We start from the raw sequence: 27770 nt of genomic DNA, 5'->3' as shown, positions 1-27770 counted from the left end.
TCTTTGTACTCAAAACTGTAATGAATAATTTAAGATCTTGCGGTACACCTTTGATCTTCCATACCGGACCTTGTCCCTGGACCTAGATCACTATTCCTAGGAAGACTAGAAATTATTAAAACCCAAGAAAGGTTCTTTGTATTCCGGCTGCAGTTATTCTCACGATACAGAACTATCATGATTCCCATCAAGATGAACATCTCCATGATTTAAGGATTTTTTTTTTTTATTTTTCAGTCTCACCAAGTAAATTCGTTTATCATTGTATTGGCCACACGGAATGGTGTCATTTATTTGTGCCCCATGTTAGGTCAGAGACATTACAATGAAGTGGAGGTAGAAAATGCAAGTTCAAAGCAAATATCACAAAACACTGGACATACATCTTTGGTGTCTTTTCAGACTTACTGTATATACATACACAATGCAAAGCGTCAGCTGCTGTATACAGGCCGGGGAACATAGTGACATAACAGAGATAAGACATATAAGATAATAAAAGACCATCTACATGCTGGATTGTATGTACAATACAGCATTATTCAGCACATTGTCACCCCTCATATAAAGGTAAGAGAAGGCCTCTCAGATATTTGGTCTATCCACGTATCTACTCAACCTGTAGAGAATAAGTATAGATTTTCATAATGGGCATATGATTCACAGCATGAGGGACTCGGAAATGGATAATGGGTGGGGAATAATTGTACACAGATTTCCACAGTGTGGAGAGGGGAGCATGCATCTACAGTTGCAGAGAGAGCATAGAAAACAGGCTGTAGAGAAGGACAGCACATGAACAGGAAATATGTGCAGGACAGAAGCTGTGCTGATACATGAGCTAATGAAGACAGCAAATCAGAGCCTATATTACTGGCAGAGACAATCCCACAAGTGAGAACTCTAATTTTTGGATCAGGCTGCTAACTGCATATCAGGGGGTATGATATGAAGGAAGGAAAATTGTGATTTTTATTTTTTAATTAAAGGTAACTGCTGAAAAATAGTGATGAGCGAGCATGCTTGGTTAAAGCATTATCCGTGTCCTAATCGAGTATTTTCGGCATGCTTGAAAAAAAAAAAAAAAAAAAAATACTCGAGTTGCCGCATGTCTCGCGGCTGTTCAGACAGCCTCAACACATGCAGGGATTGTCTAGCAATCCGGTAATCCTTGTATGCGTTTGCGGCTGTCGACCAGCCGCAACACATGCAGCAGCGGTTCCTCAAGTATTTTTTTTCAAGCACGCCGAAAATACTCAATTAGGACATGAACGCACTCAGCTAACCCCTCATCCAAGCACCCTCACTCATCACTACTGAAAAATTATTTTTTCCATGTCAAAAGGTGTCCAAAGCCTTTAAAGAAGATCTGTCACTATATTTCGCAATACAAACTATATAGTATAAAAGGATCTCTTAAGGCCCCGTCACATATAGCAACTCACCAGCGATCCCGACAACAATATCAACGTTTCAGGATCGCTGGTGAGTCGCTACATGACCGCTGGTGAGCTGTGAAACAGGCAGCTTCACCAGCTATCAGCACCAGCGACGCCGATCACGCGGCATCGCTGTGTACTTTAGTTATCAGCGCGCTGATGCAGGGAGCTGGTAACTAAGGTACACATCGGGTTTCGAAGTGACGCAGGTCCCTTAGATACCCGATGTGTACCTTAGTTACCAGCTGATCGCTGTTCTCCCGCCTGTCACACGCAGCGATGCGTGCTGGCCAGCGGGAGACCAGCGATCAAAGAAATGTCCAAGGCTTTACAAGAGCGATCAGCGATACCGGCAGAGGGGCCGGTCGCTGATCGCTGTCACAGCGATCTCGCTGGTGAGATCGCTGTTGTGTCACAAAACTTGTGACTCAGCAGCGATCTCGCTAGCGAGATCGCTATGTGTGACGGGGCCCTTAGATTTGAGGAGGTTGATTTGCTTAAGGTCATAGTCCATGTCAGATTGCCTGTAAAAACCTTTTTTGAAAGTTTAAACTCTAATCCCTTCCCACCTACCCTGATTGAGACCTCCACAGTGTCCCTCCTTCTGCTGAGATCTCACACTGCTCAGTACAAGCTGCAGATGTCAGTCTGGCTGGGTGGGCGAAGACAATACACCTAGACTCATGCGCTCTCACTTTTAGCTAGACTCATAAAATGCTCATTTTAATACCAGGATTCTAATATGGTAAATACATCAGCCTCACCAGTTTTAATACATCTTTTACCCACGAGCAGCATGAATCAAGAGTCTGGTTGCCCAACTGCAGCTATGCTGACACTTCTCTGAAACATGCCGACATTTCAGAAAACCTATTGCTTGAAGGCCCGACTCTTTTCAGTGCTGCCAAAGGTGACTGATTGACAGGTTTCTCCCTATCACCTCTAGAAGTGCTGGGAGAAGTTGGCCAGGGGTTGTGCCAGGCTAGCATGGCCTCCGGCTGTGATCTCCAGCCAGATCCTCTAACCATATTTTTCGTAAAACACTGGAATGGTTCTTAAAAAAAAAAAAAAAAAAACCACACACCATACCAGGCTGCAATGGTGCCGAAAGGCTCCGATTCATGCTGACCGCGGCAGTTTGGGCAACATGAATAAACCAACAGGTTCCCTTTCAAGTTCCTATCTTTTTTGGGATGTCATTGAACGAAGTATGGCTAGTACACCAGTACAGACAACTAATGTGCTACATAGACGAAAAAGTGTAAGGCAACAACTGAGGAACGATCATTCATCAGACGATCAATTGTCCGACCATCATTGGGTTCCTGTCTAACCTACGTGGCCTCTTCTAGGAAAGATGTCCAGATGGAGTTGAGATTGTTGAGGAAACCTGACCTTGGATTCTAGAATGGTAGCAGAGTGGCAGTAAATTCTGCTCCGGCTCTCCAGCTGTACAGCACAGCCCTGATGTGACACAGCGTCTCGTAAAAAAAAAAAAAAAAAAAAAAAAAAAAAGTATTGTACTGATTAAAAGAAGAACCATCAGGGTATAATAAACCAGTAAAACCCACTTCTTGGGTCGTTGTAGAGAAATAGAACATGACAGCTTTCTTCCAGAGACAGCGCCACTCCTCTCCATGGGTTGTTTTTGGTATTGCAGCTTCATTAAAGTTAAAGGGATTGAGCTATAATACCAAAAACAACCTGTGGGCAGGAGTGGTGCTGTTTTCAGAATGAAGCAATCATGTTTTTATTTTTTAACTCTGTACTTCTGGCTGATGGTGACGAGCAAATGGAATTCGCTACAAATAGAAAAAAAATTATTGGATTCGAGAAACAATCAATCCTTTTGCTCCTAAGGCTGCAACTTCCCACATGGTCCTGCGCTAGTCGCCTTCTCCGGGTCTTCATTCTCCGGTGATGACAGGGTCTCATGCAACATTGTAACGTTGCAGGAGGCTTAGTCAGTGCCAAAGAGTGAAGACTGAAATGAAGATGGCCGCAGCCACAAAGAGGGGAGCGCCGATCTTTTTTAATCTCTCCCATTATTTTGCTAAGGGGCCAGGAGAGACCTTAGAACATAATAAACATTTCTTAAAATGCAAATCGGGACACATTCAACCATTTTCAAATGAAGAAATTCAGTGTGAATCAGGTTTCCCCGTTGAATTCGAGCAAATTTATCAAGCTCGAATTTTGGACAGATTCACTCAAAGTTATTGGTTGACGCAACAGCAAAAAAAAGATCTAGGGAATGTTGGTGACGGCATGCCATCATTTCTGAAGACCTGTAGTCCATGATTAAAGCTGACCTCAGGAGAACGATCAGGGGAGATCTAGAAGGTTGTGCTGGGAGTACAGTTCTTGGGTGAAGTCATAGACCTTGGACACGTACGGCATGGCTTCTCCAAGCATGTCCACCACGTCTTCTGCCGTCCCGACGTTCATCACTTCAAAGAACGTGTTCCGTACGGGAAGAGCAAGGAAGGCCACGGTGGCGGTTTTTCGTATGATCCAAGGATGGTAGTTGGCCAGAGAGTCATTGTAGGCCTCGGAGCACAAGGTGGACGTCTTACTGTCTTCACTACTCGTTCTTAGCTTCTCCAGAAAGAGCTGAAGCCATCGCAAGGCTCGGTGCAACCGAAGAATTGTCCGGCAGCCGGACTCTGGGTGACTGCCTCGTTTGGTCACATCCACCAAATCAGAGCTGAGCTCGTACTCCACCATGGACTGGAGGGTCCGATACCGCTCTCCATTTTCACCTTTTAGGTAGTTTTCCATGATCTGAATCTTGTTTACAGCATCTTTAGAAACAAAAGAAAAGATTGTGCCCAGGCTGTTCATAAAGCTACAAGGGAAAAAAAATAAAAAGGTTACCGTGAAATAAATGTCCAACCTCATAGGATAGCTGTTTAATAGTGAACATAACAAATCCCCTGCACATTACATTCACACTACCTGCTGCTGCCACAAGGGGGCGCTCACATACAGTATCATTACAAAGCTTAATATGTATTTTTTTTTTTTTTTTTTAAAGGGAATCCATTTGTAAGTTTTTGCTATGTAACCTGAGAGCAACATAATGTAGGGGCAGAGACCCTGATCTATAAAATAAAACTTTTAATGATAATAATAGCAAAAAAGGGGATTGGTGACCACCATATATTGTGTACAATGTATCCACATTTCTTCCGGAGGTAAATTTAATAGTGGATATTGGAGATACATGAAAAGAAAAAATACTGGTGTATGAAAAAAGATGGATACCAAATATTCAGAGAATATGTCAATTCTCCCTTAGAAAAGGACATCCATCCTATATCAGAAAAAGAGGGATGGGTATCAGTTCTATTGCACTAGACCCTTTTATTTAATAGGCCCTTGATGTCCATTTAATAGAGTCTACCACTATACCCATGTGCTAGGTTTACTGAACGTTGCCCTCATATCAATACACACAACATAAATATAAAGGTTGTATATATCAGCTACAAACACTAGAGCGCACTGATTACCCTCACCAAGGGTCAATAGCATAGACTCTGATAGGCTCTACACACAGATATATGTGAAATGCTGCATGAATAGCTATCCTATACAACACATCATTTCACCTAAACTAACTAGATAGTGTTTTGTCCTCCGCAGTCAGTGATTTTTATATATTTTAGTGCTATAATATTGGTTTGTGGGGTGCCTTTCAGTGGTATACCAGAGACCCTGATTCCAGCGATGTGTCACTTGATCAGAAACTTGCTGTAGTTTCAATACAATCAGTTTTATATCAGCAGGAGATTATCATTATAGGACTAGGTGTCATGTGCCAAGCAGTCCAGCCAATCTCTAACCCCACCCCCACCACTGATTGGCAGTCTGATAACAGTGTACACAGGAAGCTGCCAATCAGTGGTGGGGGTGGGTTATACACAGCTCAGCATGCAGAGCTCTGCTAGATCTGTAGCAGATAAAACTGTGATTGTATCAAAATGACAGCATGCAGCCCAGCAAATGACACATCACTGGAATCAGGGTGTAAGGCTCTACATCATGCTGCTCTTGGATTACATAATGAAATCCTGCTGACAGATTCCCTTTAAATACAGAAATTGAGGACAAAATTCGGATTTAACATCCAAGAATTTTGAATTTTTATATTGCAAATCCCGTTTGTGAAGTGCATCATGGAATACCAAACTTTTCTTTTTGACAATGTTTCAGATGCCGTTATATCTGTACCCCAAGGTCAATCTCTAGGCTTTAGGGAGTATATGTTATATGGCATGAGACAGCGGAGCGCAGTGCCTGCCTATGGGACCAACATGGGACCACCAGAACAGCTGGGGACTAAAAGGTAAGACCTTGAACAATAAAACTCATACCTGCCTTATACGCATCAGATGTGCAAGCGCGGAGATCAAGCTTTGAAAGAACATGCAAATTAGCCTGAAGGTGCACTGGGGGTGTGGTCTATGTGCTCAGTGCAGTGACACGCCCCCGATGCACTTCCAGGCTAATTTACATGTGGTTTCATTGCTTCATTTCTCTGCACTGACCGATCAGACTACTACAAGACAGATATTTTTACTACTGCATCAGGATCTCAATAAGTATCCAAAAAACAGTGGGGAAGGGGGTCAGTCTGTGCTCAATGGCTTCAGGCTTTTAACAGAGCAGCATGAGTGATAGGGGGTCCCGGCAGTCAGACCCCAAATGACGGAGACCGGACACTCACCGGACCAATCCCTTCCACCCATTCAGATAATGCTCTACAATCACGTCTTCATCATCTTCTACCAAACAAGACTTGAAGCTGACGAGAACCTCTCGGAGCGTGAACTTGTCTTCTGTAGTGGACATGTTGGCGCTCGCTTACAACAGCGCTGACCGGACTTCGGCTACAGGACCTGGATGGAGGGACAGCCATTAATACCGTACAATACAGCTCACATGATAAGCAGGTAACGTTCACCGATCTCACCGGGCGCATATCCTGCAGAATCCTGGAAGGTTTCTGCCAACAGCTGTCATTTTGTCTAGAAGAAGTCAAGCATCTCAAAGCTGTGAGCACATATTTACATGGGGGAGAGAGGAGAAAGACGAAACTGCATCATTAACCCGATTCCACTCCGTGCCTTGGAGTGCAAGACTTAACACGTGACCAATCAAAAGAATTAAACAAAATGAAAAAAGTAAAAAGAAAAAAAAAAAAGTTTATAAAATTAAAATATTTTTTTTAGTGTAAATACTTGCATCAAATTTGGGAAAAAAAATGTCAGACCTACATAAAAATCACCCCAGAGTAAGGTGGGAGAGGGAGGGGGGACTGGAGAACATCTGCACAAAAATGTTCGACTTTTTAAAAAGTTGCAATTTTTGAATAACCCAAAACACCTGGAAACTTCAAGTCTTATACACAATGAACTGTGGGGGGGGGGGGAACAAAAAAAAAAAAAATAACACCAGCAGAGGCAAACACACAAAATAAACTTTACAAAGTGTGCAAATTTAATGAAGAATTAAGCACAAATTAAAGACAGGTGAAAAACACTAGAAGGAAGGGAAGAAGATGCAGAAAATGTGCACATGCGATAGTGAATTGGGGTCATTGAGCATCTTTTATTTTGCATGAGATTCAAGAACCAAAGAAATGAGCCGGAACAGAAGTTGGTGTATGCACAGTGTATAGGAGCACAATTTAACAGTCAAAATCCAGGACAAAAACAATAGAAGCAGATACCCTGCCGTAAGTGAATAGTAATAGTGCATGTAAATAACATGGGGAGTTAAGATGACACAGTTTTGATCAAAAAAGCATAAGAGCCTTCCCACCATGACAAGGTGACCCCAATGGGGGCGATCCTATTTTCCAGCATTAAAACTTCACCTTGTGCCAACCGACCTTAACATAGATGGGGGCAGAGTAGGACCGAGGCCTGACTGTTCACACAACTGGAACTTGGACACCCCAAAAATAAAGAGAAAGGTGACAACCCCCGCCCATTTATATGCATGTCTTTCCACCCCACAACATGTATGTGGCACATCAATGGCATACAGTATGCTATGCCGGACAGTGGCTCAACCATAGTCTCTGTGTCTGCCATGTATGGACCCCTGATAGGCTCTGCCAGAGTAGGGCTCTAACAGGCTGCCTGTCAGTGTTACACTGCCCCCTATTGGCTGCTTCCTTGCATTCAGTGCATGTGTAGATACAGGTGGCAGAGTCTAGTACCACCAGCAAAGCTGGCACAGAAGGGGGCGCAGCGAAGATCGGTGGTGGTCCCAGCCCCCTGCCTGATCACTACTGCTCCATGACAGTGGCCACTTGTGGATGCTTCGTAGTCGCCTCACCAGTCACACACCTGGAATCAGGAAATATTAATTGCTGATGTGAGGAAAGGTGCCACGTTCTCACAGGCAGGAGACACTCCCCAGAGATGTCAGCCGGACCTGCTCTACCACAGCAGGCTGGAGGTATTAAAGGGCCAGAACACCGAGCTGTCTCCATTAATACAACTGGATTCCTTACCAGACGTCCCGGCAGAAATCCTACAGTCTGACTCTCCTTAGCCTGAAGTGGCTCAGAACAGATCATCATTTAAGACTTTAGGTTTAGTTACTTCAAAGCCTTAGTGAGCAGACCATTTTTCCTTTTGTGTTTTTTCTGCTTTCATTTATTCCCCTTTATTTCCAAAAGACGCAACTTTTTTTTCCGCCCCTTTTAAATATTTGTCCTTCCACTATGGCGGGACAAGTTTCTTTTGTTATTTTAAATGATGGCATTGATGTTTCTACATAATTTACCAGAAAAAAAAAAAGACAAAAAAACCCAAATGGGGTGAAATGGTGAAAATCCCCAAAACCCGCTATTCTGCCACAGTCACTCATTGTACACTAAAGTACGGACGTGGGAGCACGGACCCCCGGCTCGGTATGGACCCCCGGCTGGGCGCGATGACGTCGGCACCAAAATCCTGCTGTTGTTTAGATATTTTACCGTTTTATAAAGATTCACAACATTAAAAGAAAATTGGGGCCGTCTCCATTTTCTGAGATCAGTAACTTAAAAAAACCAAACATTTCTCTGCTGAGCTGATGATTTTCTTGCCACCATCTTGGGGCCGTATAATGTTTTGATCACTTTGGAAAAGCAGATATCAAAGAGCGGACTGTATACACATATATTACATAGTGATTCCTTTGTGTGGAACTACAAGTCCCATCATCCACTATACACTGGGATAGACAGATCATAACCTGAGCGATGCCACTCACCTGTCCGCTTGCGTCACCTGTCAGCTCCGAGTCCGCACTGACCCACCTCCCTTCCCCACCTGCAAACCCCCGCATCCTCTCGCCACGCCCATCAGCCGGATCCATCCAATCACCACCGCAGCCTTATTTCTTTCCGATCCTCGCCTCGTATAAAAATGAAGAATAAAAACGCCTACTTCCTCGTTATGCCCCGCCCTTGTGTTCCTATTGGTCATTTTGCCCACGCCGTTCCTGCTCTCAGTGCTCTGAGCTAATCACGTGACGCAGTGACGTAAGTGTCATGGCGCTGCCCAGGTGTCGCAGTCTGTGGCGCCGCTGACGGTGAGTATTGTGTGTGAACACCTCCCTTGTGGCGGGACGCGGCTTCTGCCGCCGCAGCATTCTCTCTGCTCTTGTTCTATGACGTTTCTCAGCAGTTGAGAGGATATCTGCCAACTTAGTCGCACAATGCAAGTCTGTGCGATTTTTTTTTGCCATTTTTATGTATTTGTTTCTTTTATTTGGGAATTCTAGTGTTACAGCAGATCCTAACTATGGGGAAAGCGGCTCTGCCTTACTGAAGACGGATTAAATGACAGCTCGGGAGGGTCTTTCCTAAGAGCTCTATGTTGGGCAGTTCCTCTATTATTCCTCCTGGAAATGTGTAACATAAGTTGGGCGTTGTGTCCTTTTACAACCTAAGGTGTCTCATCTGGGCTGGCCCTTTCAGATTGTGAAGGGTCACACCCGGCTGTCAGTGCATTAGTACATTTTCCAGGAGGAATAACCTAGGAATAGCACAATGTGGAGCACTTTCTCCAGACTGGACAGTAAGTGCTTGTATTCCCCATGAAAGGACAATTCTGGAGCATCAAGTGCGGCACATTGTGTCATTCCTCTGTTATTCCTCCCGGAAATCTGAGAAATGTGACTTTTACCCTACACAAAGTGTCGTGTTCAGCACAGATTAGACAATGTCAGGCTGTACACACATTCCCATCTTTATACATTTCCAGGAGGAACAATAAAGGAAATACCCAACATACAGCTTTAGGAACTTGGTATCTCATGAGGAATGCAAGTTATTTACTGACAGACATTTCACGTGACAGGAACTGTTTAAAGGGAACTTGTCAGCTGATTTTTGCTGCCCAAACAAAATGCATCATGAACGGGACCCCGGCTGCTCGATTGCTGACAGGTATAGTTATCTCTGAAACATTATGGTGTTTTAGGAAAAAAAATGTTCAATGATTAGGCCGGAGACTAGTCCAGGGCATCCCCTAGGCTGGCTTTTTCCAATGCCGCTCTAGGTGATTGACAACTAGAACTGCTGGCCAGGAGCAGCGCTGGAATAGTCTCATCTCTATGGTTCCTGGACGAGTCTTTAAACTATATTTTGTTTAAAATGTCAGAGCGATTCAGAAACAAATATACCTCCTGCAATCGTGCAGCCAGGGTCCGATTCATGCAGCCCATGGTTTGGGCAGCAGGAATCAGCTGACAGGTTCCCTTAAAGGGGATTCTCCAGGGCTTAAAAAGAAAAAAAGCTAGTCCTCCATTCCAAGGGTGTACCAAGTGCCTCTGCTTGGTTTGTACAGTCATCTTGTGCTGACAGACTCCCTTTAATGCTTTTCTATAAATGCGTCATCACACAGTGCCCCGTCATTGTCTAGATTTGCAGCCAGAGAAACCAGTCAAGCGAGAGGATGATCAGTGAATTCCTCCATAATGATCTCAGCCGCAGGCACTCGTCACTCACATTATTATGAGACCTAATGGAACGTTGATATCATCTTGCAGGACTGATTATAGGGGTGATCGGTCATAAGTAGCGAGCCACAGCTGCATGTCTCGCAGCTAGTCGACAGCAACACATGCAGAGATTTTTTTGTCTGCTAGGTAATCACAGCATGTGTTGCAACTGTCGATCAGCCGCGAGACGTGCAGGCACGGGGATTCGGAACACATTATTCGAGCTCGCCGAAGTCACTTGGTTAGCACACTAGCATGTTCAGATAACACATTATCCGAGTACGTTCAATCATCACTAATCATAAGTCATTGGGGGAATGAGGAGCTGTGCGACACGTGATGAGATTAAAAGAGCCCTTATCTATAAAACTGACAGCGTATCAAATGCAGCGCTGTGAAATGAGCTAATCTTGTGGCAAGTGTCTGATCAACTCCAGTGATATGTTCTACTGGAGCTCAAGGATATCATAGAGGTCCCCAATGAAACCTCTTTCTACCACCTACTAGGATCTGTTCACATTGTGGGCATGTCCATCTGCCAGATTCAGGAGGTCTCTCTCACTTGCTCATGCATCTGGACAGATTGAAGTAAAGTGGCCAAGTGGGTTTGATCGCTTTTTAGAGCTCAGAGGCTGGGGAAGTGCTCCATCATGCCCAGAGCACTTGCAGCCTAATTGACATATTGATACAAATGTAGATTATTTGATCATGGAGTGGTGGATTTTTATAAAGAAAGGTATGACTTGACTTACCTTACCTTTCCAAAATCTGCACCCTGATGGCAGATTTCCTTTAGGTCTCATTCAGACATCTGTTTTTCATTTGCGTCTTCTATGATTTTTCACGGATAGAAAGCTAGCCCATTATAGTTTATGGGGCTGTTCACATGTCTGTGTTTATTTTTAGCCAACTGTGAGTCCATACAAAAACATGTCTGTTTTTAACGGCAGCATGGATTAAGTCTATGGGTCCTTGAAGATCACTGACTGCATGCGTGTGGCATCATTGTGCTGCCCGTGATTAACAGTACAAAGGGTCAGGGAAGCTTTGAGATTCATTTATCCATGTGTGAAAAACATTGAGGAAAGACTGTTGGTTAAAACTGACACTGATCATACTTGGATATAATAAACTGACAACACTCTGACCGTTTTTGGATACATGGAAAAGCACAAAGGTCTGAATGAAGCCTTAAGGAGAGATTCTTATCGCAATGGTTTCTTTTCTGTGCATTTCTAAAGGCAATGATGGGTTTTATTTTTTGTCTATTTATAAGGATGTACTGTTCTGCAAGACAGATTTTATAGCACCATTTCTTGTTACATACACGGCCCGTTTCATTAAGACTGACACTTTGTGTACCAGTCTTAATGAGAAGTTCTAAAAAGTAAGAGGCAACTAATTAATTGAGTGGCGCACACCATTTATTAGATTAAGCGCATCTTATCGCTGGCGTGAGCCTCGTTAGAGATGTTCCTCCAGTCTAGACTAGAGTACATATTCGGAGTGAGTTACACCATTGCACAGTGCTATAATGCCTGAAGAATTTGCTGCACCATGCTCCGTTCACCCTGTGCTTCACCCACTTTGACAGATCTGGCTCAAAAATGTCAAAAGTAGCAAAACTTTTGTGTTACTTCAAGTTGTGCTTTAATTTAGCGACTTTTCCCGTTTTGACACCAGAATTCAGGAGTGAATACTTTAATAACTCTGGACCTATGTGTATTTAGATAATATGGACAAGGTGAAGAAATAGTGATGGTGCCATAGTTAGTTGGGTTTTGTTTTGACGCCATTCATTGTGGGGGGACCTGGCTCACAATTTCTATTCTAGTTCATTCCAAAAATGTCTTGCTTTACAGCATTCCATCCGACTCTTGGCATTGTGCTTGGTGATGTGCAGCTGCTCGGCTATGAAGCTCCCGGCGGGGGCGCAGTGTTTGTGCTGATGTTATTACAAGAGCAGGTCCGGACTCGGCGGTTATGGAGTCAGCAGAGCGTTGGTGACTTTTCTGCCCTCTGCTCCTCCGCACTCGATGGCACCGATCTGTAACATTACATGGTCTACACTTTGTGGCTTAGTTGCTGCAGTTCCTTCCACTTCTCAGTAATTTCACTCACAGGTGGTGGAGAAATATTTTAGAGGGAAGAAATTTAATGACCTGGCTTGTTAAACCGGTGGCTCCTATTACAGGACCGCGCTGGTATCAGTGAGCCCTTTACCACTAGCCGTCCTGTCACATGTTAGTAAAGGCAGATGGCATGGTAGGGGGAACACAGGTTACACGGAGGGGGTACCAGGGGCCCGAGGTTACACGGAGGGGGGACCAGGGGCCCGAGGTTACACGGAGGGGGGACCAGGGGCCCGAGGTTACACGGAGGGGGGACCAGGGGCCCGAGGTTACACGGAGGGGGGACCAGGGGCCCGAGGTTACACGGAGGGGGGACCAGGGGCCCGAGGTTACACGGAGGGGGGACCAGGGGCCCGAGGTTACACGGAGGGGGGACCAGGGGCCCGAGGTTACACGGAGGGGGGACCAGGGGCCCGAGGTTACACGGAGGGGGGACCAGGGGCCCGAGGTTACACGGAGGGGGGACCAGGGGCCCGAGGTTACACGGAGGGGGGACCAGGGGCCCGAGGTTACACGGAGGGGGGACCAGGGGCCTGAGGTTACACGATGGGGGGGGACCAGGGGCCGGAGTAATATATTGTGGAATTCCGTATAATGCAATTGCATAATATTTTAGCCTCTTGCATATAAAGCTTTACTTACACTTGCACATTTTTAATTTTTTTTCATTTTTCTTTACAGATCTGAAGATAGCGACTTGGCTCTCACTTGCATCACATGTAAATTAATTATTGACCATTCCAAATCTGAAAATGCCAGAAATTAAGGTCACCCCACTTGGTAAGAATTTTGGTCGATAATAATATGACTGTTAACATTTGAACACCATTTTTTATTAAAAAAAGGTTTGAAAGCTTTGATTCTTGATACAGAGCTCCAAATAACCTTCATGGTCCTAAAAAGCAAAATTCCTGACTCCACCTCTAAGGGGCACTATCATATTGATGGCAGTAATAAGTTTACAGTAGTCAGAGGTCTCTTTAGAGCTTTGCAGCTGTCTGACTATGGACGCATGATCTCTGTGTACATGATAACCCATGAGAATACTGTAGGTTTCACCTTGGGTAATACTAAGAATGGAGACAGCGAGATCTTTACTTGTCATTACCTTAGGTTAAAGTCCTTTTGTTAATTCTAAAGGAAACATGTCCTACATACTGATCATCCCTATTGATTTATGTGGTGGGTCGTGAAGGACACTTGATCTCCTATCATTCTTATGAGGACATGATGGGAGTTATTGTTTCCCCACAACTGGTGAGCCACATACTGCAGATCATTTTATTAGTGTTATTCCCCTTGATTTCCTTAGGGTGGATCTGAATGCAGATTTTACAATCCAAACTGAATACATCAAATATTATATTAAATAGATCTTAGACCTGGTTAGGCTGATGTACTTACTTTGATAATACATGACACAATGTCTGTATAATGCTTTTTCAATGTTTGAACGCAATCTTCCCACCACAGCCTGGCTGACAGCTCCTCAGTGTCCCTCCTCCCTGCTGAGATTTCACACTGCTCAGGATATGTCAGGCTCACAGTAATCTACTGTTTGGTTTGTGGCATTCTCATGAGCTATAATAGGCACAATGCGATGTAAGGACATCTCTGACCAGCTACAATGTGAGGCCATTAGCCGGTCCTACGTGTAATATAATAACACTTCCAATACAATGCTGTTTTCAGGTGCCGGACAAGATGTTGGACGCAGTTGTATCCTGGTCTCCATAGGAGGGAAGAATGTGATGCTGGATTGTGGCATGCATATGGGATTCAATGATGATGTGAGTACTACGGGGGTTGTACGGGGGGGTGGTATAAGAGGATCTTTGATTCTTGTATTAATACATTTTTTCTTTGTGACAGCGCCGGTTCCCAGACTTCTCATACATTACACAGAACGGACGCCTCACTGAGTTCCTGGATTGTGTTATTATCAGGTAACAGAATTGATACTAGCGATTTAATAAGACCCCACTCTCCTTGGCAGCTGGGTTACTTTCTATCATTCCTCCTCCAGCCACTTTCACTTGGACCATTGTGGAGCTTTGCCATACATGAGCGAGATGGTCGGGTTCGATGGACCAATTTACATGACTCATCCTACTAAGGCCATCTGTCCCATCCTGCTCGAAGACTACAGGAAGATCACCGTGGACAAGAAAGGAGAAACCAACTTTTTCACATCCCAGATGATTAAAGACTGCATGAAGAAAGTTGTGGCGGTGAATCTTCATCAGACTGTGCAGGTAAGATAGATGCAACCCAACGCTGTGAAACCTAGAACATGTAGTCCACAGTTATAATGGTGGTGCCCATCTCAGGTACATACCAGCTATTCACTATAAGGAGAGCTGTAGTGTAAAGCATGGGGCAGCGACTTATACTTTGCATGGTATTTAGTCTATGAGTAACCTGAGCAACAATTTAAAGGTGTGTATGTTTGTGTATATACATATACACAGTGGGTACGGAAAGTATTCAGACCCCTTTAAATTTTTTACTCTTTGTTTCATTGCAGCCATTTGGTAAATTCAAAAAAGTTCTTTTTATTTTTCATTAATGTACACTCTGCACCCCATCTTGACTGAAAAAAAAACAGAAGTGTAGAAATTTTTTCCAAATTTATTAAAAAAGAAAAACTGAAATATCACATGGTCATAAGTATTCAGACCCTTTGCTCAGAAAGGAATAACAAAATACTAGAAGAATAATGTATAGTGGACTAAAATACTGTGTACATATATCATTTTTTTTTTTATTTTAGGTTGATGAAGAGCTGGAGATTAAGGCATACTATGCTGGACATGTTTTGGGAGCAGCCATGTTTCAGATTAAAGTTGGTTCAGAATCTGTTGTTTATACTGTGAGTATAGAAAGCTCGGCTGAGGGTTAATACTTTACAAGTAAATCTGCTTCTGGCCCTGTCATTGCAGTTCCTGGCCCTGATGTTTTTGTTTTTTTTTTGTTTTTTTTTTTAATCATAAATTTTTATTGCATAACAAAATTTAAAACAACCAGCATATTCAGTCTGTCAGCCCTGATGCTTTTACATGTGCTACCAGACCCCCTAACAAGCCCCAGACCTGTTCTGTCAGATCCAGTGTGGGCTCCTATGTATCTAAGAATACCATCGCTAGTCGTTATGTATCAGTAGACGTTTTATTCTTGGCTATATCACAATTTTCACTGCTATCATTTTTTTTCCCAGGGGGATTACAATATGACTCCAGATCGGCATTTGGGGTAAGATCTTTCTTTTGCTAAACATCATGGGGTTAAGATGTCTTGTTTTCTCGTGGAGCAATATCCGGTATATTCTTTGATGCATGTTGTAATTACCTGATCAATTTAAATCTTTTTCAGAGCCGCGTGGATCGACAAATGCCGCCCGGATTTACTTATTTCCGAATCCACCTATGCAACAACTATCAGAGACTCCAAACGTTGTCGAGAGCGAGACTTCCTGAAGAAGGTCCACGAGACTGTGGAGAAAGGTGGAAAGGTTAGTGACTTGTTGTTGTTCTGTGTCAATCTGGAATGTGATTTCAGGTTAACTATGTCCAGGAATGGCTGTTGTAACATGAAAAAATATCACTATAGCCTAAAGAAGCATTGTTTGTTTGCAATCGTGGGCATACTTCGGATTTTACATCCAGATGGGGGCGATCCACAGTACAAAAGACAACAATAAATTTGCCCCAAAAATGTGCACCATTTGGAACAGATTTCCCAATGGCTTTCTGTAAAGTGTCTTCTCATAATATTCTGCAGCAAATCTGCTCTGTTGGAAACATTACTTATCATATATTTAATCCCTATCCTTATTCATAGGTCATAAATGTACGATATATTCACAGAAATTGTTGGCAAAATGTATTTTTAAATATATTTCTTGATGGCAGCGTGTATATGTCTCCTTTTTCACAGGTTCTCATTCCCGTTTTTGCACTGGGGAGAGCTCAGGAACTCTGCATCTTGTTGGAAACATTCTGGTAACATTGCTTTTATGCGTCTCAGTTTTTTTAATTACAATTCATTTAATTTGCATATTACAATGATCGTATTCATTCAGGGAACGTATGAATCTGAAAGCCCCGATTTACTTCTCCACGGGTCTAACAGAAAAGGCAAACCACTACTACAAGCTCTTCATTACGTGGACTAACCAGAAGATCCGGAAGACCTTCGTACAGAGGAACATGTTTGAGTTTAAGCACATCAAGGCCTTCGACAGAGCTTTTGCAGATAACCCTGGTCCAATGGTAAGACTGTAGACTGGAATATATATTATCAGGATAGACGTTTGATCCCTACATAAACGTGAGTGTTCCTATTCTTTAGTGAGTTAATATTAAAATTTTATTAAGATTTTGAGTTCCTTGGCTCCTAGGTATATAACTGAACATTTGTAAATGTCATTACGCATTGTAATTCGCAGGTGGTGTTCGCTACTCCGGGCATGTTACACGCTGGACAGTCCTTACAGATTTTTCGAAAGTGGGCTGGGAATGAAAAGAATATGGTGAGATCTACTTGTACCGCACAGGGTTAAATGCTAATGCTCTTATGTCTAAATGCCCTATACACATTTAGACTAAAAGGATCCAAGACCGCCGATGTCGTCAGGATGGGCCAGTATTGCGTCACATGATGTCTGGCAAAAGAAAGATCTGGTCTAATGTCAGCAGCAAATCCTTTAAGTTACTGAAAGAAGAGTCTGGTGGCAGCTCTCTCATAAAAATCATTAGCACACAACCAAGCAGAGAGGTCTCGTGTGTGGGGAGACGGGAGACACAGACGTCGGCTGAACAATAGTGATGAGCGAACGTGCTGGGATAAAGTGTTATCTGAGCATGCTCGGGTGCTAACCATTTGTCTTCAGCATCCTCGAATAGTGTGTCCAAGTCCCTGTGGCTGCATGTCTCATGGCTATACGATAGCTGCAACACATGCAGGGATTGCCGAAGACACAGACAATCCCTGCATGTGTTACAGCTGTTGAACAGCCGCGAGACATGCAGCCGCATTGACTCGAACATATTTTTTGAGCACGCTGAAGTTGCTTCGTTAGCACCCAAGCATGCTCAGATAACACTTTATCCCAGTACGTTCGCTCATCACTAGTTTTCACCATCTGCATAGTGACCCTTAAAAGATTATTAAACATTTCTAGCAAATAGAGGATTTGGACATTCCTGATCATTTAAGCTGTTGTTAGACGTATCTGGCAGCAGCTCGCTGTCTTCTGCTCTTTTTGATAATATTGCTTGGTTGATGGGAAGTTTTGGCTGCCCATTATCTTAGGACAAGTTAAAATGGTTGGATCACATGTCGGTCATGAAAATGGACCAAAACCCGTCTCCACCACAAGAAAGCAGCTCAGTTTGAGAACATCTTGTATATTTTATATGTGTGTGTGGCGCCATTGCCGGCGCTCACCTCCTTATGCAGGAGTGAGCTATGCTGGAAAAACTTCTTTTTAGGCTTAATTCACATTATGTCTGTGATGCATGAACATTGACTCGTAATATTGAAATGTATGGTAAAACTGTATCCTCCTGACCTGCATGTGGATGGTATATCCTGCGTTATGATCCGTGGTCGGCCATGCTTTACACTCCAACTGTATACAAAGAAAGAAAACCGATCCTCGGTGCTAGAATTTAATTTTATTTTTAATTTATAGATATGGTAAAAAAGGCTTAATTAAAGCTAATAAATGATTATTCGCTCTGGCAGAGTAGTGCCGTGTATTCACATGGCCCATTGATCATTACCTTCTGCAAGAAAAATGGGACATGGGTATGTAGTAATAAGCAGTGTGGGGTACGGGTTTTTCTTTTTTTTGGGAAGTATTGGCACCATATTGATTTTGGCTTATTTTTGTATTATGCATCACCTGGTCCATTAATCAGAGGAGTTTCTAGAATAATGTCTTGTGTCTGACATTGTAAATCACTTATCGGATTGTCATTGACTCTTGTGCAGGTGATCATGCCCGGGTACTGTGTACAGGGCACAGTGGGACACAAGATCCTAAGTGGGCAACGTAAACTGGAGATGGAGGGCAGACAGACGGTAGGTGGTCAGTCCTGGTTACCTTTTATTATGAATGTATTTACCTACAAGCATTGATAATTGAGACCATTTACTGTCGTTTGTTGGCAGCTGGAAGTAAAAATGCAGGTGGAGTACATGTCCTTCAGTGCCCATGCTGATGCCAAAGGTATCATGCAGCTCATCCGCCAGGCAGAACCCCGCAATGTACTACTGGTGCACGGAGAGGCCAAAAAGATGGAGTTCCTTAAGCAAAAGATTGAGCAAGAGTTTCGTAAGTAGGAAGATTATTCTGGTGGTATTCTCAGTGGGAGGAATGGTTGCCCTTTTCTTTCTCTTTGCACCAGAGTTCATCTATCTGCCTCCCTCTGAATTATCTCCACAGGCATCCAGTGTTACATGCCGTTCAATGGTGAGACTGCCACCATTGGTACCAACCCAAACATACCAGTGGATATCTCCCTGGGCTTGCTGAAGAAGGAGAGTGCACTTAGTAAGTAGCTTGGACCAGGGGCTGTGTGATTGGACGGTCACTCCGCGGTGCCATATTTCCCTTGTTGCATCATGCTGTACTTCTTGTAATTATAGGTCTCGTTCCGGACGCTAAGAAGCCCAAACTGATGCATGGAACGCTCATAATGAAGGATAATGTAAGGAGGGATGAGACGGACACTGTGCTGCCATGTCTCTAAACTATAAATCAGAAATGACTTATGAAGACTACACTCCTAAATCTTTTTTTGGCTATGGCATTTTTCTATTTAAATAAAAAGCATTAAAGGGGCTGCTCAGAACATTTTATTTATATGTTACAAAGGAGTCTGTGAGGTGTAAAAAGGAATAAAACCCATATACTCTCCTACCGGACCAGCACCATTCTGGCTTCTTTATCCGGCTTGGACATTGTCACCACTGATCGATTGATGATTGCAGCCTTCAAATTGTTTCTTCCTGCCTTTTTGGAATGGGAAGGCTGCAGCTGATCAGGATACTGTCGGGGGACACGTTAAGCAAAATGGTGCCATTCTGGTAAATCAGCATACAGGGTTTTGTTTTCTTTACCCACTCATAAGCCTCCTAAGGTCTAACAGCTCCTTTTTTTAAGGCCATATTCACATGGAGTTCTTTGAAAAATTTTTTGTTTATCCAGTGGATCCACTCCTAAATACTACAAGAAAAAAAGACTTGAAGACTATATTGGAAATCCACTTTAGGATATCGGACACCCAGAACATTCTCTGTCTCCGTAGATGGAACTTTGTTGTTGCAGGGCAATCTATAGCTTTTGTTGGTATAAATGTATTTTTTTTTTTTTTTTTTTTTTACCCCCCTCACTATGCTGTTTTCAAATGTATTTGCTCGGAGGATCGTAGTGTAAACTGATGTTAAAATAGAACTAGCAGTATTTTTTTTTATTTTTTTTTTTTTAAGCTCTGGTTTTGGGCTGTGATAAACTATTGCAGCAATGACCTCTGTCTCTCTCTTGTTCACGGCAGAGTCTCCGTCTGGTGTCTCCCGAGCAGGCTCTGAAGGAAATAGGTCTGGTGGAGCACCAGCTCCGATTTACCTGTAGGGTGCACATCCAGGACCCACACAAGGAACAGGAGACAGCGATGCGGATATACAGCCACTTGAAGAGGTAACTAAAGGTTCAGTGATGGCGATTTCTAGGATCACCAGTCACAGAACGGCTGTCGGTCTCCTTACCTGACTTTAACAGCAGCATTTAGGAACCTATTGGGTCTCCACATTGTGTTCTGGGCGTGCACTACAAATCAGGGATGCGTCAAATCAGCCCAGGTATGTGTCCCTGCACCCTGACTCTGTCCAGTCACTGCTGACAATATCAGACAGTTTAGGCCAGCACCCTATAAGCAAGAAAGGTGCATGATAACATGCAGATGTCAATTTATATATACGTTTCCAGGAATAATAAGGGAACAATGGCACAAATTTGTTTCATCCTTTGTAGATTACACCCATATAATACTAATACTTAGATATTAGTATAGCCTATGGGTCCAGTTAATGTGTCACCACAGCGTGTTGTCAGCTCTGTGTGTCATATCTGGTGTTGGGTTTTATATATAGAAGATCTTTAACACAGACAATCAGGCTGTTTCTGCCATTACAACCAGTTATGTGGTCCCTCTCAACTTCTTCTGTGATTGCTTGCATGTGATCTGTGATGTAAAGCGGCAAAATCCCATAATTACTTCGGTGCACAATATTCATACATAAAGTAGGGTCCCCACTTTTGTTTATCTGGGGGGAGGTGGTGATTGAAATTCTCTAACGTGGCTTGAATTTGCCGTTTGTGCAGTATTCTCAAGGATCGCTCGATACAGCACCTGCCAGACGGCTCCATCATGGTAGAATCCATCCTCCTTCAGGTTTCTACCAGCACTGATGATCCCGGGATTAAAGATCTTCTCATATCTTGGACATATCAGGTGAGATTGGACACAATAGAAATAAATTGGTGCCAGTAACGGTATGAAAGAATTTCCTCCCTTCCCCTTATGGGAGATGTGCGAGAAGAAATGTATAAAATGTGAAAAACCTTACTAAATATCTTCTAACTAGAAGCTCATTCTCCAGCCTAAGGCCACATTCACAAGGTTAGTATTTTATCTCAGTATTTGTAAGCCAAAATCAGGAGTGGAACAATCAGAGGATAAGTCTAATAGAAACACGTTACCACTTCCACATTTATCACCCACTCCGGGTTTTGACTTACAAATACTGATGTGAAATACTGAACGTTTGACCATAGCCTTAAGCTACAATTTGGAAATTACGGGTTATTCACTCATTCATTTATATATTTTTAATAAATATTTCACAGATAATTGATTGCGAGGAGTAGGAATCCCTTTTCCCATGCACTTGCCATAAAAACATTACATGCTGACTATTTAAAAGGTAGTTCCCCTATGTAATATTAATGTCCTATCCGAGGATGGATCATCCGTGTTGGATGGGTGGAGGTCATTGGAATAAGAGCGATTGCTGCGCTGTTCAGCTCCATAACTGCTGACGTCCAGCTGTTACAGCGCACATAAGAAATTAGGAAAAAATACCCAAAACTTCAAAAAAACACATTTGAAAGGTAAACTCACCAAACCCTGACTAATGCACTAGCAGGATGCCGCAGACCTCCATTGATAAAGGCTGGGGCAGCACAGGTGCAAACTACTGATGAAAACAGCCAGTAACCCAAGAGGGTCTGGTTGCCTAGTGGAAAAAATGCACACAAATAAAGCTTGCATAGGACATCAGTCACAAAGATAAGTGTGGTGCAAAGCGTCTGAACAGCCTATTAATGACACCTATAGTATTAGCAGGTGGGCTGCTCAGCACTATATGTATGCATCACACAGAAAAAACCAAGCCAACATAAAGAGGCCTAGCTGCACAATTTGGAAATTAGGGGTTATTCCCTCATTCATTTATATATTTTTAATATTTCACAGATAATTGATTGCGAGGAGTAGGAATCCCTTTCCCATGCACTTGCCATAGAACATTACATGCTGACTATTTAAATGGTTGTTCCCCTATGTAATATTAATTTCCTATCCGAGGATGGATCATCCATGTTGGATCGGTGGAGGTCATTGAAATAAGAGCGGTTGTGCAGTCTCCAGCAGTGGCTGCTGCGCTGTTCAGCTCCATAACTGCTGAGGTCCAGCTGTTAGCACTGAGACCAGCCAACTCTGTGTCTGACCCCGACTGATCTGCGACCAGTAATCTATTGTAAGGATAACGTGTCAGGATTGTAGTGGAACAACTGTTTAGGTAGATGACCAACTGCGTCCGGGCACTTAAGAGTGGAGAACTATGTCGTTCGCTTGCTATAAGCAATATGGAAAGGGGTCATCACGTGACAGCGTGTCATCTCCTCCTTTAGTCTGATTGTTGCTTAGAAGGAAGAGATTGTTGCATGTGCAGACCACATCTAGTTCGCTGTCAAAGAAGTTAAAGGGAACTTGTCAGCAAAATTTAGCACTATAAAGTAAAGGTACAGCCATAATGGCATCATTACACTGATTAAATTGGTACCTTTGTTGAAGGAATCCGATCAGTCGTTCTTTTTCAATCATGGTTTCAATTTTTCTTCTGATGACATCTTCTGTGCATCAGGGCGGGCTTGGTGAGTTGGGTCTTCTTCTCCATCCCCTCTGCCTGCCTTTCAGCTCAGATCTCGATCTGTGCATGCGCCGACTGTGGCACAATTTAATTGACCCTATGTGTAATCTCATACTGCGCACACACAGCCCTCCCAATGATGACGGAGGCAGATCACTGAATAATCAATAGAAAGAGAAATAGCGGCACTCCGTGGTGAGGTGCACAAGTAGGGTAACAAGTCTTATAGTATTAATTGATGAACTTGACAGTCAGGCAGTTGATGAAATTTTAAATTGCTTTAATAAGGTTAATAGTGCAAATATGACGTATTGGTCAACAGGGGCCTTCATCAGAGTACACACTGCTTAAAGTGCACCTGTCACCTCTTTTGGCCGTTATAAGATGCGGCCGCTCTCTTTCAGGGCTTATCTATAGCATTCTATAATGCTGTAGATAAGCCCCCCGGCCCGCCCTGCAAGATAAGAAAAATAAGTTTTATTTTACTCATTGGGGGGGGGGGGGCGTTCCGGTCGATGGGTGTTGCAGGTCTGGGTCCTCCTGCTTGCATTGGCGCTCCCTGGCGTTGTGCTTCTGCGCAGGCACACTTCTCTGCCCCAGAGCAAAGTACTGCAGTGCGCAGGCGCCGGGAAAGGTCAGAGAGACTCATCTCCTGCGCACTATAGTACTTTACTTTGCTTTGCGCGATGCCAGAGAGTGATGAAGCAAGCAGGAGGGCGGCGTTGCAAGAAGATGGGAGGCGCCGGACCTGCGACACCCATCGGACCGGACCTCCCCCTGGGTGAGTATAATAAAACTTATTTTTCTTATCCTGCAGGTCAGACCGGGGGATTATCTACAGTACTATAGAATGTTGTAGGTAAGTCCTGAAAGGCAGTGGCCGCATCTTATAGCGGCCAAAAGAGGTGACAGGTTCCCTTTAAAGGGAATCTGTCACCTCAATTTTGGCCTATGAGATGCGGCCACCGCCATCAGGGGCTTATCTACAGCATTCTGCAATGCTGTAGATAATCCCCCGATGTAGCCTGAAAGATAAGAAAAACGAGTTAGATTATACTCACCCCGGGGTCCGGTCTCATGGGTGTCGCGGTCCGGTCCCTCCCATCTTCTAATGATGACGTCCTCCTCCTTACTTCTGCTGCGACTCCTGCGCAGGCATACTTTATCTGCCCTGTTGAGGGCAGAGTGACGTACTGCAGTGCGCAGGCGCCGGACCTCTCTGACCTTTCCCGGCGCCTGCGCACTGCAGCACTTTGCTCTGGCCTCAACAGCGCAGATAAAGTACACCTTCGCAGGAGCCGCGGCAGAAGTAAGGAGGAGGACGTCGTCATCGCTAGAAGATGGGAGGCACCGGACCACACACTGGGATGAGTATAATCTAACTTGTTTTTCTTATCTTTCAGGTTACATCGGGGGCTTATCTACAGCATTACAGAATGCTGTAGATAAATCCCTGATGGCGATGTCTGCATCTCAGGCCAAAAATGAGGTGACAGATTCCCTTTAAAGTACATGTGGAAAGGACACGTGCCCATGAACTAGCGGTGGATACCGCATTCACGTCGCCACAGTACCCTGGAACCACTGAGGCTACACCACCGGACACTGTGTCCCTTCCACATGCACCTTACGCAGTGTGTACTTTGATGACGGTCCCTGTTGACCGAAACGTCACATTTGTACTATTACACTTATTAAAGCAATTTCAAATTTCATCAACTGCCTGAGTGCCAAGTTCATCAATTATACTGAATAATCAGTGACCTGTAGAAACACAGAAGGCAGGTGGAGAGGACGGACCAGAAGACAACCCCCAAGTTCCATGATCTGCCTCAATGCACAGGAGACATTGTCAGAAGAAAACTTAAAACCATGATTGAAAAAGAACCCTGATCAGATTCCTTCAACAAAGGTATCAATGTAATCAGAGCTATAGCGTCATTATGGCCGTACGTTGGCTTTATAGTGCTAAATCCTGCTGACCAGTTCTCTTTAATGCCCGAGTCAGATCTGCAGAACAGATGAGCATAGGACACTGGAGAAAACGGAGGTCCCATATCGCTCAATGAAACTCTATATTAGAAGCTGACTTACCGTAATTCAGCACAGTAAGGAATGTGCACACTGCGTGCTGCGGTGTGCTGGAGCTCTTAAAAGGGGATCTGCAGAATATATAACTTTTTTTTTTTTATTTATTACTGTTACTGTTGCATTCTGTACAGTGGGATGTTCTATGACATATGTACTTTCATACAACGGGGTTATGAACATCCTCAGCACAGGTCTAGTTAAAGGGGTTGTGCCACGAACAAAAGTATATTTAAATCAATAGGTCTTGGAATAATAATTTCCTCAATTGAGATAATCTTATAACTGTGCCACTGCTGTGTACTATGTAATAGATGATGTCTGACCGTGCACGGACATGGTCTGATCATACCACAGCTCCTGGGCAGGGGAGGAGCAAAAGAGAATATACAGACAGGACAGCTTGGGGGTCACAGCAGATTTTTTTTCTTTTAAGGTAAAATATTGTTTAAAAACTGGCAGTGAAATGTTTTACTCACAAAAAGAATCAACTGTAGTCCCATACTACAATGTCTGTATACTCTTGCTTCCTCCCCTGCCCAGGAGATGTGGTATGATCAGACCATGTCCCTGTGCAGTCAGGCACGGCCGTTACACAGTACACAGCAGGGGCATATTTATAAGATTATCTCAGCACAGGAACATTTTATTTATATACATCCAATTGTGGAAATTATTATTATTCCAAGATCTAGTGACTAAAATATACTGTTGTTTGTGGGAAAATCCCTGTTCGCTTCTTATGATACTATTTTGAGCTGTAAATTCTGCTTTCTTATGTCAGTCGCTTCTGTTTTTATAGGATGAAGATTTGGGGAGTTTCCTGACATCTGTTCTCAAGAAGGGTTTACCACAAGGCTCCAGCTAGACCGTTTCCTGCAGTGGGGGTAAATGAATTCTGCTAAATGCCCACATCACCCTACGTTTTTGTGAACGGAGCAGAAGTTTACAGATGAGGGAATAGAAAGATCAGGACAGTCCCTGGAATTTTGTAAGGGTCTGTTCACGTAAAACCTAGAACACATGCCCTGCTGGCTCCGTGTCTGCACGGAGATGGATCTGGTAATTTGCATTCAGGGCAGTGTTGTCTTTACATTAAGCACTGAACTGCAATAGCAAATAGGAAAAGTGCAGCATCCGCCACAAAGTCTCCCACGTAATTGTTATCAAAGCAGCAGTTGTGATAAAAAATAAATGGGAATTACATAAAATACTCATAACTCTGCTGCTATCGGCTCCGTCTCCAGTGGTCGGCACCTGGATGCAGTTATTCCCATGACAGTAAAATGCGCATGAGTGATGGAAAGCGCAGAAATGAGGGATGTAAAGAAAGGTGCAGTGTTTCTTTACTGATCATTGTTACTTTAATAAAAGTTAATATTTTGTAATAATGGCGAAAGTAAATGCAGTTTATCATAAAGGGGTTGTCCACTATTACCCTTTTTAAATGATGTAATCCCCTTTTGTAAAATCGGGAATAAAACAAAACATACCAGCACTGATGCCGGGTCTCCAGGTACTCAAATAAGATTGGCTGCAGGGCTCATGTTGATGTCGAATAACAATCATGGGCCGCTACTGCCCTGGAGCTTCGGACAAGCGGATGGCGTGAGATCCTGATAGTGGCCTCTGATTATGCCACGTGAACTCCAGGCTGGAATGGTGCAGGAGAAAAGAAAATAAGAGATGGAGAAGCCAACAACTTATCATCTTAGGCTAGAAAAAAAAAATGACCTTACTTAAAGGGGCTCATTGGCTGTGCTCACTTTCACATTGGAAGGGCGGTGACATGGCTGCAGCTATAGTCACTAGGATAGGTGCACAATATTGTGATAACGACAGATTCGTCCAACCGGCTAATGTACATTGGAGTTAGATTTTTGACTGCCGATTCTTTTGTACTTCGGGAGATGAGCTGTGGCCGAATGTGTCTGGCAGCAGATCTGTCGTAGAGAACACTGGAGCACTTGTGTATGAGAGATGGCCGCTGAACCATCTAATGAGATGGCTAAGGGTGGAGGAACAAGCAGAATTATTTGGTTAGATATGTTACAAAGCTTCAACAAATCAGCAGTAGAAGTGAATATAACTAAGTTGGATGAAAGTACAGTTACCAAATAAAAAGTGTCAGCACAGAATGACTGCTCAAACCAAGCACAGGTGCAGATTCCTGCTTGCTTTTTTTTCCATCTACCGCCGCCATTCTCTGGCTCTACAAAGCGACAGGTGTCAATCTACAAAGATGGGGGTTGGGAAACCAGCATGTGGGTAGGTGCACTTAACTGCCCTTATGCACTGAGCGTCTGTGCTTGGTTTGAACAGTCATTTTGTACTGATAGTCCTTTTAAAGTACCCAAGAGAGCACATAGACGTCCGGCCTACTATTCCCTAATTCAGAGCTACTTACACATACGGTTATCATCTATGCGCTAAACATGATTATCATAAACTTCTGCCCGGTAGGGATGGTTTGTGACAATGTAACTGCTCGCTGTCCGGACTGTAAGCCTGCATTCACACCTAGCATCTATGTTGTAGAAATCCTGCATTGTACATATAATGACTTCGCCACTATTTTTGCACAGCGCTCGTGTCATTGCTTGTTTCCGGTGTAGGTCTCTGCTTTCCACCGGCGGCAGATTGTACGTCGCTGCATGAACCCGAGCGCCATCACGATGGAACAAGATTATAAATACTCTGCGTGTCAGAGATGGTGCACCAATATGACTCAGACAGGAAACTTCACTTTTCTGCAATTATTGCAGATCACAGGAGTGAAGAGCTAAGCTTTTTAACTGCGGATCAAAAGGGGTCATAGGAAATTGCAGCCAGACCACAGGGGCTTGTGTACACCCAGGAAATAAGGGATGGACAAGGCAATCTT

General features: G+C 43.6%; 2 protein-coding genes across 8 annotated transcripts; one reads left to right on the top strand and one right to left on the bottom strand.

The window, feature by feature from the left end:
* Nucleotides 1–208: 208 nt before the first annotated feature.
* CPTP (ceramide-1-phosphate transfer protein) lies at nucleotides 209–8861 on the bottom strand. 2 transcript variants are annotated; one of them, XM_073585441.1, is made up of 3 exons: nucleotides 8715–8861; nucleotides 6172–6343; nucleotides 209–4287 (listed from the first exon to the last, which is right to left on the bottom strand). In XM_073585441.1, the coding sequence occupies exons 2-3, from the start codon at nucleotides 6294–6296 to the stop codon at nucleotides 3765–3767; spliced, it is 648 nt and encodes a 215-aa protein (XP_073441542.1). In that variant the 5' UTR covers nucleotides 6297–6343; nucleotides 8715–8861; the 3' UTR covers nucleotides 209–3764. The 2 variants fall into 2 exon arrangements, with proteins under 2 accessions (XP_073441542.1, XP_073441543.1); XM_073585442.1 differs by lacking the exon at nucleotides 8715–8861 and adding an exon at nucleotides 6418–6440.
* A 39-nt stretch (nucleotides 8862–8900) lies between these two features.
* INTS11 (integrator complex subunit 11) lies at nucleotides 8901–26277 on the top strand. Of its 6 annotated transcripts, none has more exons than XM_073585437.1 (19): nucleotides 8917–9035; nucleotides 12311–12414; nucleotides 13262–13360; nucleotides 14273–14370; nucleotides 14453–14526; nucleotides 14607–14835; nucleotides 15354–15452; nucleotides 15798–15832; nucleotides 15953–16091; nucleotides 16517–16581; nucleotides 16662–16851; nucleotides 17028–17111; nucleotides 18578–18667; nucleotides 18758–18920; nucleotides 19032–19139; nucleotides 19235–19296; nucleotides 20143–20285; nucleotides 20970–21099; nucleotides 25689–26277. In XM_073585437.1, exons 3-19 carry the CDS (start codon nucleotides 13333–13335, stop codon nucleotides 25752–25754), a joined length of 1803 nt encoding a protein of 600 aa, XP_073441538.1. In that variant the 5' UTR covers nucleotides 8917–9035; nucleotides 12311–12414; nucleotides 13262–13332; the 3' UTR covers nucleotides 25755–26277. The 6 variants fall into 6 exon arrangements, with proteins under 6 accessions (XP_073441536.1, XP_073441538.1, XP_073441537.1 ...); XM_073585436.1 differs by having other exon boundaries at nucleotides 12311–12447; XM_073585438.1 differs by having other exon boundaries at nucleotides 12311–12451.
* The last annotated feature ends 1493 nt before the right edge of the window (nucleotides 26278–27770 follow it).

Source organism: Dendrobates tinctorius, unplaced genomic scaffold, assembly GCF_039654945.1.
Source record: "Dendrobates tinctorius isolate UK_male_01 unplaced genomic scaffold, ASM3965494v1 ptg000086l, whole genome shotgun sequence".
Lineage (NCBI taxonomy): Eukaryota > Metazoa > Chordata > Amphibia > Anura > Dendrobatidae > Dendrobates > Dendrobates tinctorius.
This window is presented reverse-complemented; position numbering and strand designations above follow the sequence as displayed.